Source organism: Caretta caretta, chromosome 4 (genome assembly GCF_965140235.1).
Source record: "Caretta caretta isolate rCarCar2 chromosome 4, rCarCar1.hap1, whole genome shotgun sequence".
In the NCBI taxonomy this organism is placed as follows: Eukaryota; Metazoa; Chordata; order Testudines; family Cheloniidae; genus Caretta; species Caretta caretta.
Genome location: NC_134209.1, coordinates 37512372 through 37525324, shown reverse-complemented (window position 1 = coordinate 37525324; position 12953 = coordinate 37512372). Strand labels below are relative to the sequence as shown.

At 40.4% G+C, this 12953-nt stretch overlaps 1 protein-coding gene across 1 annotated transcript in view; it reads left to right on the top strand.

Annotated features, from left to right (window-relative positions):
• The first annotated feature begins 2291 nt into the window (after positions 1–2291).
• Positions 2292–12953, top strand: part of EIF4E (eukaryotic translation initiation factor 4E) — a 44039-nt gene continuing 33377 nt past the window's right edge. The window contains exon 1 of the mRNA XM_048846612.2: positions 2292–2407. Within this exon, the coding sequence (XP_048702569.1) occupies positions 2390–2407 (18 nt within the window). The 5' untranslated portion in view covers positions 2292–2389. The remainder of the gene's footprint in view (positions 2408–12953) is intronic.

The following is a 12953-nucleotide window of genomic DNA, read 5'->3' as shown; positions in this document are numbered from 1 at the left end:
GGGTGATGGTTTAGCCTCAACCAAATTCTTACACAGCCAGCCACTATGTAATCCTTGAAAACAGGGATTTTTTGTGGGACAGGGATCTAGTATCACTAGACACAGCAACAATATATATGTGAAGAGATTTAAAAAAATCAAATTCTGAGCTAGCTTCTAAGTATTTCCCACTGAAGCACAGAAAGCAAAATCTTTCCAAATCCCAGAGAGAAGAGAAACTAACACACTGAGAGGAGATTATTTCCTTCTATTGGTGACAAACACCTTAGAAATATCATAGTTGGGTAGACAGAAAGTGAGACAGACAGATATGATAGACTGTCTAAATTTACACATATATTGTCTATCTGATTTTACATAAATAGTATTAGATAAAAAAAAACGACGAGTACTAGTGGCACCTTAGAGACTAACCAATTTATTTGGGCATAAGCTTTCGTGGGCTAATACCCACTTCATTGGATGCATGCAGTGGAAAATACAGTAGGAAGATATGTATACACAGAGAGAACATGAAAAAACGGGTGTTACTCTGCAAGGCACTGCATTTAGCCGTATGGAGTGGAAATCTATCAACTGCATGACTAACAAGGCTGTTACTCTGAAACCTGCCATACCAACTGTAACGAGACCAATTAATTAAGGTGGGCTATTATCAGCAGGAGAAAAAAAACCTTTTGTAGTGATAATCAGGATGGCTCATTTCAAACAGTTGCCAAGAAGGTGTTAGTAACAGTAGGGGGGAAAATTAGCATGGGGAAATAGTTTTTACTTGTGTAATGACCCATCCGCTCCCAGTCTTTATTCAAGCCTAATGTAACAGTGTCCAGTTTGGAAATTAATTCCAATTCTGCAGTTTCTCGTTGGAGTTTGTTTTTGAAGTTTTTTTGTTGAAGAGGGTACATCAACTCACCTAGATATCTGCCTAGTTTTACAACAGGCTACATAAAAAGCACTAGCAAAGTCAGTACAAACGAAAATTTCATGCAGACCATGACTTGTTTATACTGCTCTATATACAAAACACTGAAATGTAAGTACAATATTTATATTCCAATTGATTAATTTTATTATTACATGGTAAAAATAAGAAAGTGAAAAGAAAAGGAGTACTTGTGGCACCTTAGAGACTAACCAATTTATTTGAGCATAAGCTTTCGTGAGCTACAGCTCACTTAATCAGATCAGTAAGAGTGTACTGTGTCACTTTTGTATGGTTATGTCTGATTTTGTGAGCAAGTAGTTTTTAAGTGAGGTGAACCTTGGGGGTACACAAGACAAGTCAGACTCCTGAAAGGGGTACAATAGTCTGGACAGGTTGAGAGCCACTGGGTTAGATAGTCTGTCTGTCCAAGGGTATGCAATATAATTGTAGCCGTGTCAGAAGCAGGATATGAGAGAGACAAGGTAGGTGAGGTAATATCTTTTATTGGACCAACTTCTATTGATGAGAGAGACAGGTCTAGGAATGGTCCCTTACAACTATTTATGCTAAACAATCTGTTCCACTTGCATTTTGCTGTGAGGCTAGGAGCAGCCTCTCTAGGCCTGAAGAAGAGTTTGGTGTGGCTCAGAAGCTTGTCTCTCTCACCAACAGAAGTTGCTGCAGTAACAGATATTACCGGACCCACCTTGTCTCCCTTGGGGACGTCTACACTTAAAACGCTACTGCTGTGCTTCCATACAGACACGCCCCACACCAATGGGAGGGGTTCTCCCCTCAGCACAGGTAATTCCCCTCCCACAGATTTTTCACACCCCTGAGCGACACAGTTAATCTGACTTTAGTTTCTAATGTAGACCAGGCCTAACCTGGCGCGCCTGTTAGCTTAGACCGACTCTGGGTGTAAAACAGATGGACCAAGTGCCCCTTGAGGAGGGAGTCTCAGCCTCCCCGGGGCTGAGGGTGCCTGTGGTGCGGGGGGGGGGAGAGGGGGGTTGCATCATGCATTGTGAGTGCAGACATCCCCCTGACAGGGGGCAGTGTCAAGCCAGACAGCATCGCAGCCCCTAACAGGGATGCGGACTGAGGCGGCTTCCAAGCTCCTGCAGTGACTGGGTCTGGCCGCGAGGGGTCCCTTCCCTTCAGACACAGCCTGGCACGCCCCTGTCTGCCCCCCCCTCCGCCACGTGACTGTCTCTCTCCCGTGAGAGGAAGGCAGGGAGGGGTGGGGCACTGGCCTCCTCCACTCTCATCCCCCACCCCAGCGACTACAGTTCCCAGAAGGCGGCGCTCTCTCACCTTTCCCCCGCCTTGCGCAGGCGCCGAGCCTCCTCAAACGGCCGTGAGCCTCACGTGACCCGCTGGTAGCCAATCGGGTTTGAATCTGATTTTTTATCCGCCCCCTCCCCTCCCCGCAGCGCTTGTGTGCGATCAGATCGATCTAAGATGGCGACTGTGGAACCGGTGAGTGTTTCATTCCCTCTCCCCCGCGCCCTGGTCCCCACTCCCCTGAGCACGGGCAGGGGGGGAGGCGGCGGGGAAGGAGGGAGCGCACCCCAAGGGGGGGCCGGAGAGGGGTGATTCCCGCTGGGGTGGGACGGGGTGAGAGTGGGTCGGCAAAGCTCTGAGTAGCGCACGCGCGTGTAGGGGGACGCGCCGGCCTGTGTAGCTGGGGAGGGGATGGGTGGATTCCGAGCTCGTGAGTTAGGCGCGTGGTGGGGATTGTGCCGTCACTACCTGGGGCCCGCCCGGCGCGAGGCCTGGAAAGCAGCGGGGGGGGGGGGGGGGAGGCAACGGACGCGAGGGGCGGCGCGTGCGTGAGGTGGGAGGGAAGAGGGGGAAGCCGGCGCGTGATGAAGAAGGGGCGCACGCGGACTGGCCTTGGGGCGGGCGGGGGGCGTTCCTGTGCTGGGGCTAAACACCGGGTGGCTGCGGTCCCTATTGTGCCAGCAGTTGCACGGTGCGTGCGGTGGAGGCCCGCGCGTCTCCCACGTGCGCTTCCGCCCCGACGGACACAGAGGAAACGGATAGAGCCCCCCCGCGTGTTTGGCCGCTGCTTCCCGGCGGGGCCGTGATCCGCCCGGGCGGGACGAGTGGGAGCTTTTGGCGCGCCCCGTGCGAATGATCTTGGCGACCCTCTCCCGGTCTGCGCTCTCGTAGTCGGGGGGACGGGGACCGGACCCGAGTGGTGCGGGCTGGGGCCGCGGCGCCGGAAGGTGACCCACAGAAGAGCCTAGTGCCATCGTGACTGCGCCCGCCCCGCGTGCAGCTGGCCAGACTAGCCGCTGGCGGCGGAGGGAGAGTTGCCGTCCGGCGAAATGTCCGTATTGCTGACCACCCTGGAGCGGCCGGGTAGGAAATACACTTCCTGGCCACGGAGGTGTGAGGCTAACAGGCTCCCTACTTCCTCCATCGATTTCTCTGTCTCCCCCGATGTCAGAGCAGTTTGGTAGAGTTTCGCCCTGGATTGACAGCATTCAGATGTAGGGCAGGGAAAGAGTGCTGAGCCATCCGCCGCCTTGAAGTTAGTCTTGTAAAGTAATCACTGTTCCCTTTCGGGTTTGAAGCATCCAAACTTAATAGGGCTTGTTCCCTGACAAACCCTGGCACGGTAGGCAAGTACGTTTCACTTACCGAGCTGCTGCCACATTACCAGGGTGAACTCTCCACTCCTCTTGCGACATCATGTGGCTTTGTGCATATTTAGTAAATATTTTTGATGTCCTTGTTTCAATTTTAAGTAATAGAACTCCACGGAATATTATTTTTTAGATATTCTTTCAGTGTGCCCTTTCTTTATTTCTGTGTGCCACCTCCAGCCATTCTCCATGATTCATGTGATGCCATCTTTGATATACATGCTGATGTATCTCAGGGGATGGTCATCTGCAAGATTGGGTATTGGGGTCTGGAAAAGAAGGTGGGGAAGAGGTAAATAAATCTTCTTTTTTTAAAGATGTGATTTATTCTATGAAGTATTGAAAATATAATTTGAAAGTTGCTAAGTTTACCCATTACCTCTTAAAAATCAAATGTTTTTTTTAAAGTATAAGAATCAGTTTACTGTCTCATTTGACCTAATTGTAAGTAAACTTAACTGATTTTCGTAGAGAAACAGAAATACTACTGCGTAAAACTAATCGCTGAACTTTTCTTACTGTTTTATGGTGAAGTAAATGTAGCTGAAAACGTTATAGACATCCATTTCCAATTAATGGCTCTCTGCAAAGACACAAACTACTTTAAATATAAGAAAACATGAGTGAATTTAATGTTTGTAAACAGTGTTTTATAGCCCTAGAAAAAGAGGTCAGTGACTTATCCACAGAACAGGAACAGACTAAGCAGCAACAGCATCAGTTTCCCCTTGTTCACACAGTTTCCTCATGACTTGAGTTTGGGAGGAACCATTTCTAGGGTGAGAGGATCAGTGTCTCCATGTTGGTTCACTTTTTTGTGAGGGCCACCAAGATCACTAATTGCTGTGATGTGGGCAGCTCTCCAGTAGTTGGAGCTGAACTGACACTAAAAGCTTTGCTGAAGGAACCAAATAGCTATCAAATGGTAACCACTCTTGGTTACAACTGAACTTGAAGGTAATTTTAAAATTAAAGGTTCCATTGCCTCATCATCACTCTCCTGCCTGTCCTCAGATTTTTTCTGTTTGCTAAACCTGACCAGCATATTTCTGTACATAATACGTAAAGTTTATAAAATGACTAGGGTGACACTTGTATGTAGTTGTGTTATAGTTGTGTTGGTCCAAGGATATTAGAGACCAGGTGGATGAGGTAATATCTTCTATTGGACTGACTTCTGTTGGGGGGAGAGAGAAGCTTTCAAGCTCTTCTTCAGGTCTGTGCCTGTGTAAGCTTGAAAGCTTGTCTCACCAACGGAAGTTGGCCCGTAAAAGATATTATTTCACCTACCTTGACTTTCTAGGGTGATACTTGGCTATTTGTACAGAATTAAAATACTGTTTACTGTTGTACAATTAAAAAGAGGGGAAACTGCTTGTTGAGCAGATAGAAGGCACTTCTGGCATTGAGATTTCAAAGTCAGGACTACAGGCATATAAATCCTTCATTTTTCTGTAGTTCCTGTATCTCCCTTTCTAATGTAGCATAGAACATTTTATGGAGCTGGCAGTACCACCTTGCTTTCTCTGAGAGCCTTCTGTAGTTGAGGTAGAGAAGGCCTTTTGAGACAGGGAAGGGTGATGCCCTGTCAGGGGAAAGGGTGTTCAAGGAGAATCAAATCAAAGCTAAAGCAATTGTTGCTATTTCATTTAAAAAAACAAACAAACCAAAAACACCATTGGGCATGTTTCTTCAGGTTGAAAGCATTTGAGGTACAATGCAAAACATTAAAGCTTATTCAGTGAAAACATCTGTTACCAATGCAAGTATAATTCTATGAAATAACATCTGTAATGTTAGTGTTGAAACAACTAATTACAAAAACATTTTTGTTTATACATTTTCAAACTTCTAGAAACTCAGTTTTCAGTACAGATCTCCCCCCCCCCCCCCATGTTTGCAATTGAAAAGGGAAGAAAAAGAAGAAAATGAAGGAGTTAAAAAGCAAGTTTTTCCACACAACTTTAATTTAGGTCTCTTCTTGTTTGAAAATTATCAGCCTGTTTTACTAGACATTAAAACACAAGTACTTTGATTGATGTAGATTTCTCTGGAAATATCTAAAGAACTTAATACAATGCATAAAATGCTTTTCTTGCTAAAGATAATTTCAAAGCTGCGTGCATCCATGCAAGTTACATTTTGTCATGGAAATGAGTGTATTTATTTTAGAGTTGTGCACTTGTACATTTTATTTTTGGGTTAGTCAGTGTATATGAATTTGTATTCATTTTACAAGCATTGTAAGTTCATAGAGTTGTACTAAAGATTCAAACCCTAGCGTGTGTACTTGGTTTCATACTGATATAGGTGATTTTTCATTTACCTTGCTCTTCTTGCTCCAAAATCCATTGAATTTAATGGTAACTTAAATATCAAACAAGGGCAATATATTGCATCTCTGAAAATGTAGAAAGACTGTTTTGGTATGTCCCTCAAGCATCTCAAGAAAATGTAGTCCTGTTTTGGACTTAAAGTTAAATTGTTATCTATAAGAAAAATATGGGTCTATTAAACCTACATACTTTTGATCATCTTATGTGGATCTGAAGCATGCGCATTACTTAAACAGGACATCAGGAGGCTGAAGGCACTTCATGTGCATTGTTACCAGCTACTTTTGGGCATAAGAGAGTTTGGTTTGTTTTTTTTTTTTTTAATCAGTAATAGGGGATGTATTATTGAGAATTGACTTAGAGGATTGAAATCCTCCTTGGTCACCTCTGGCTGGCTCTTTATGGTCATATAGCCTGCCTCAGAGATGAAGTCCACACACATGAAGTCCTGAAGATTGGACTTAAGGTCAGCAGGAATCATTGCCTGGCCATGGACTGCCGGCAGCCACGTGGTCATCTGCAGTAGTAACCCAGTGGCACTTTTAGTCGCCTGTAATACAGTATAATGTGGTCATGGACGTTCGGCTCTATGGACCCTCATTGTCTCTGAATGTTATTTTTAATAAGAAAAGGACTGTTTGTACAAAACACGAAAGAAAAAGAAAGAAGTCCCCATGTTAATGCTTTGGCAATATTTCAGTGGTTTCAACAACAGCCTACAGAAAATAACTTCAAAAATAAAATTCTGCCATTCCAAGCCTGTGAATGGTTTGGATAAATAACATAAGAAGATAACTTGCATAACCTTGTACCCTTCCATCTCTCAAATTGCAAGCAGGTTTCAGTGTGGGATTTTTCTTTTATAATTTTGTTCTTATTCAGTGCACTTAAATATATATATATTCTTAATAGTTGCATTTGTATAGTTAACTAATTCCACATTTAAAAGATCCGATCTTGACCTGAAACTGTGTCTTAGTTGAAACTTTCGTATCTCTTCTGCCATTTTTAAGTTGGCTAGTCACGTGCTATGAGTCAGCTTTGGTAAAGTTCCCTGGAATAGGCTTCCAAGAGAGGTTGGGGAGAATCCCTGTCATTGGAGGTTTTTAAAAACAGGTTGGACAAATATCTGCTAGGGATGGTTTAGGCTTATTTTGTCCTACTTCAGCTCATCAGGGTGGACTTGATGACTTTTTGAGGTTCCTTCCAGCTCTATGGAAATGGCAGACCTTGTCATGATTTACATAAATTAAAAAATATGCAGCTGAATTAAGGCTTGGAGTTGGTTAATATATGCACAGATATCAAAACAGCTTCTAATTTAAGGATATATTTAAAGCTTTTTTGTAATTTTGGCACTCCTTTTATTCTATGGAAAAGAAAATTAAATGGCAAAAAAAAGCTCTGGCTTTTGTTATTAAACCTGAACTGCTTTAGGACAGAAATTGGCCTTAATCTCTCTGTGACTAGGCATTTCTAGTGTCATTGTGATCAGTGACCTGCTACTGGGAGATTCCCACAGTATTCAGGCATAATGTGATGAATTAGGCCAGTGATTCTCAATCAGGGGTATATGCAGTTTTTTCATGGGGTACATCAACTCATTTAGATATTTGCCTAGATAAAATGCACTACTAAAATCAGTACAAACTAAAATTTCATACCAACAATAACTTGTTTATTCTGCTCTATATACTATATCCTGAAATGTAAGTACAATATTTATTTTCCAGTTGATTTATTTTATAATTATATGGTAAAAATGAGAAAGTAAGCAATTTTTGAGTAATAATGTGCTGTGACACTTTTTTAATGTCTGATTTTTGTAAGCAGGTAGTTTTTAAGTGAAATGGAACTTGGGGGGGTACGCAAGACAAATCAGATGCCTGAAATGAGTACAATGGTGTTGAAAGGTTGAGAGCCGCTGAATTAAGCAGTTTTGTTCATTATATTTTGCTTAAATGTATTGCTGGTATTTCCCAACTGGGGATCAGTCTCAAGTGCAGTTGTTTAATAATGGAGAGGTATAGTTGTAAAAGAGTTTAAGAACATAGGAACGGCCATACTGGGTCAGACCAAAGGTCCATCTAGCCAGTATCCTGTTTTCTGACAGTGGCCAATGCCAGGTGCCCCAGAGGGAATGAACAGAATAGGTAATAATCTAGTGATCCATTCCCCGTCGCCCATTCCCAGCTTCTGTCAAACAGAGGTTAGGGACACCATCCCCGCTCATCCTGACGAATAGCCATTGATGGACCTATTCTCCATGAACTTACCTAGTTCTTTTTTGAACCCTGTTACAGTTTCTATCATAAGCTCACTTAAAAATTCCATGCTAACTTACTGAAAAAGTTTAGTCAGAAACTTATGTCTTACTTTTCTTTTAGACCAGAGGAAAAGTTCTGGTCCATTTTAGATCATCACCCAAGTGCTTTGAGTTAGTTATAGAACCTTGGAAAGAATTGTGATGTTCTTAATGTTAAGTCTTCTAAAGAGTTTTGTAAAAGGGTGTCCCAGACAGCGTGGTCTAAAACTTTAAATATCCATTAATTCTCAGTGAGAAGCATAGGCCCACATGTCTATGTTGGGTTTTAACAGCACTTTACATGTCATGTAAGTGCTATTGTAAACATTGAGTGCAAAACTTTGAAGTTATTAGATAAAAAAGTAGGGACGTCTGCAGAGCTTCATGAAAGTCTCCCTAAACAACATCCGCTCTGGAAGAGATGTAGTGAAAGTTGTAAGAAATTTAAGTGTAGAGAGGATTACACTGTGAGAGAAATATTACCTTACTTTCATGCCCTAGCTATTTTAAGATTTTCTGCTTACACATATAAACAAAAACCTCTTTTTATTCCTGAATAATTTCTCTCTTAGAAAGGAAAAACTTCTAAATTGACTTTTCATTTCTTGGAACTTTGAACTTTTTAAACATACTAATACAGACATTATTGTTTTAGAAATTCAAAATATGCATTATTCATCTCTTGTCAAATCCTAGTGCATAGAACTATTTGTTTTTAAGTTTGAGTTTCTACCTTTAGAGATGCTTGGTAAGAACTTGAAGTTGCATATGGTCTCTGCACAGTTGATAACGTTCCTTAGGTCTTGCAGAGCTTAAAAGCGGTTAAATAGTTCTTATTCCAAGGCACTTACAAATGGCTGCAGTCTTAAATTTTATATAGTATGTATACTGTAAAATTACACAAAGGCACAAGAGGTGGAATTTTTTTTTAAATGCTTAACGTTTGAACAACTTTTGGTATCACATAGACATAACAATGTTTAAAACTTACTTTAAGTCACATTATTTAATCACTGCTTCCTAGGGCTCAACTTTTCATAATTGTGCTCATGCATAGTTTGCACAAATTGGATGCATTATGGAAATTAGATACAGATGACCAATTTAGCATCTAATAGGTAACTTTCATATGCAGTTATAAAAATGTAAAATTGTCTTTTATGTATAAATATAGAGCTTTTTTTGTTTTTAACGTTAAACTAATAACATTATGATGTTAGTAAACAGTGTGCTGACTTCATTTTCGTGTGGTGAAAATGTAGTATCACTTCCATGTATTAGTTCTATTTAAATATTTCAGCCTTATGATAATTAGAGATACTTGATTTTCCCAACCTTACTTGAATTAAACAGATAATTATGTGTCTTAGATGTAGCGTGAAAGAACTGGGTGACAGACTATCCTGTGCTTTAACTACAGTACCCTCTTCCTTAGAAGTACTAAATTTTCTGATTATAATGTTGGCTCAGATATTGGCTTAATTTTGGAATATGATATATGTTCATGATTAGAATCAATTTCAAGAGCCTTGATTTTTACTTTAATGTTTTAACTGTTCTTGGTAACTTTAGACTAGTGAGTCAACAAAGAAGAGATTTAACATGTGGATGACATTTTTGGGTATTGGTTGGAATCATTATCTAATTGTTTGGTAGCTTTAATAATTAAATTCATTTATCATCCATTTGGAAACTCATCAGAAGTTCACGACATGAAATACCATTATGTTGGCAGTGGCTCAAATCTATAATATCTAAAGTGAAGCCCTCTGTAATCCTGGTCCTCCAACTCATGAGACTTCCAGCAAACACTAGTGGCGATGTTGGGACTAGTAAACAAGATCATTTGGAACCCTCTTACCTATTGACTATTGAAGAAACTTACCTTATCCCCATATGCAGATTCCATGTTCCAGTATTAAAGGGACCAGCACATCACATGCTGGCACATCTCGTGTAAGCAGGAAGTTTGGTATCACAGGGCAACCACTTTGTGCAACTAGAAACATCCACAAAGGTATTAACTTTAAAACAATTCTAAATACTTTGTAACTTGCATCTTTTAGCCCTATGAAGATTGCAACTTCAGTATTGGAAAAAGTGCTGCTCACTCTCAAGTAGACATAATCCCTTTTTAAAATATGAAAGCTGTTATAACTGTTGCTGGATGGAAGCGAAAAATAGTTGGTTTCTTAACTTCTTGAGGGAAATGTGTTAATCTTCATTTAGACTCTTTATTTATTCCTGGAAGGTATACTAAAGGCCGCCTTTCTGTTCATGTGCTTCCTTGCTACATAACCTCTTGTAACATTTCACTTGGGCTTCAGGTAACGTCCTATTCCTGTTGTTACTGCAAGTCGCTTTCCTAAGATATTTGGTTAAGAAAATGTATATGGTTAGGATAGCCATTCCCTTATACACATAGTTCAGTAGCCTCAAGTCGCTTCCTCTTTTTTTCCTAGTGCTTGAATAATTGCACAGCTTTTCTTGATTATTATTTTTTTAGTGTATGACGGTTAAACTCCTAGACTATCCAATTAATTTAAGCATTTTAATAAAATTTTGCCTGTGATGGTATTAGTTCAAGCTTTAGTGTCCAAACGAATAGCTACAGAAAGATGATGAATGAACATATAATATAATTAGATCAGAACCAGTGATTCTAATGAACAGCTAGCTTTAAAATAGAAGAATTCCATTTCTGAAAGTTCTGATCCTTTAAAATTAAAGTATTCTAACACTAAACACGACATCCTAAAATACTGGTTATATGTCTTGTCTGCCAGTCTTGGTGTGGTGTTTTGTTTTGTTTTTTCCCAGGAAGGAGGCCCCAAGAAGTACTTAAAATGGTAACTTAAATACGTCGCTTTGTCTGCTTAGTCATGCTTCACCTATACTTAAATCTAGTACTGACACCTGCTCTAATCCAATGAATACATAGTTGAACCTTGGTTCTTTTAACCTCAGCATAGTGCCTTTTGCTGTGTGTGTGTTTAAGTGAATTCTTTATGTTCAAAGGGTTTTTTCTTTTTCGAGCTAAGTAGTTTTTAACTGTACTTTTTGGGAGTTGGTAATTGTGACAATAGTAATTCTGACTCTTTCAGACTATCTTACAAATCTTGTTTGTCTTCCCGTTTTGTTACGATAAAAGCTTTTACTGATGTCCATGTTCTAATATGCGTCTCATTACATTGGAAACTATTCAGCAGCTGTTCCTTGGGTCAGAGGGCCATGTGGACACACCTGTAGGTTTTGCAAGTGATGGTAGCAGCCCCGATGAAGATGATGGAATCCAATAGACAAAGCCTGTTTTAATCAGATGCTTTACACTTAACTAGAAAATCCACTTAATGTAGGAAACGCCTAGGCCACCTGTTTTTTCCCAGACATGTGTAATAGGGACTGTAATTATGTCCTCTTGGGATAAAAGTTACAGGTGAATATCCAGTGGATTTCTCTTCTGCTATGGAGCTCTTAATTGCCAGAGTGTGGTTCCTGTGAATCTTTGTGATATCTGTACTACGAAGAGTAGAAGATGCAGAAGAAACTCCCAAGATACAGAATCCAATTTCCATGTATACGTACTTGATATCTTTTTAAAACTGTGAATGGGATCGTTCTGCCAAGTTTTGTAGGAGATGTCGATATATCTGATTGTCTGTTCAGAAACTGTAATATACGTAGTGAGTACATTGAGCTGTCTACTACAGTGCATATAAGAGGAACAGGGTTGACCCTACAAAGGCTTCCAATTTAGCAAATAACCAGGTTTGGATGTACTACACTACCTTATCTATATATCTGTGGAAAAAACTGAGAGAACTAGAGAAGGCAGATCTTTAAAAACAAGATCTTTATACCCACTTGCTGATCCTAAAACAAATTTCAGGTTTGAGAAATGCATTTAGTAATTGATAACAGTAAAATGTTTAGAAAATCTCATTTTAAATATGGTATTTTAAAAACTACTACTGCTCATGGTAACTTTACTAACAAAATATTTTAGGATGCTAGCAGATGGGGATTATAGGAGTTTATACTAATCAATAACTGGCTTTAACAATCGAGCTGAAAGCTCTAAGCAACTTTTACGAAATAGTTTTTAAAATCTGTATTAAAGCAGATTTGCAATTTGCCATAGAATTCCAGTTTTTGTAAGATGTCTGTCGCCAGAAATAGATTTGGAATGCCAATTATAATTGGATTTAATACACTACAGGTTTGATTAATAATGAGAAATGCTTCACTGTGTAAACATTCAGTCTGATGGTCTGAGCAAAGGGTGGAATGTGAAAGATCAAAAGAAACTGTAACAAGTAGCATTAACAAGCAAAAACTAAAATGTTTTACCCCAGAGTAGCTCACACTGTATTGCTCAACTTGATAGCATTTGTACTGAGCATAAACTGCTCTAGTTGAGAGTTTAACTTGTGTACCTGAAATTTATCCTCAACTCTGCTTTGAAGCAGAAACTCTGCTTCCAGTTTCACGGAATAGATTAACTTTTGCAAGTGATAGCATACACAGCAGTGCTTAGACCTGATGGCATGTCTTGTGTTGCATAACTATCTCATAGCTTGATTAGTTTTTGAGGGAGTCATGTCATCCTGTGCCAAAAGGTTCATAGTTGGCTATTGCAGGGCCTTTGAAGTGAGTCAGTCATTAGGACACTTGTGAATGACATGTTGAGATGGGCTGGGCTGCATTATCACGAAAGTGAACTCCTTAAA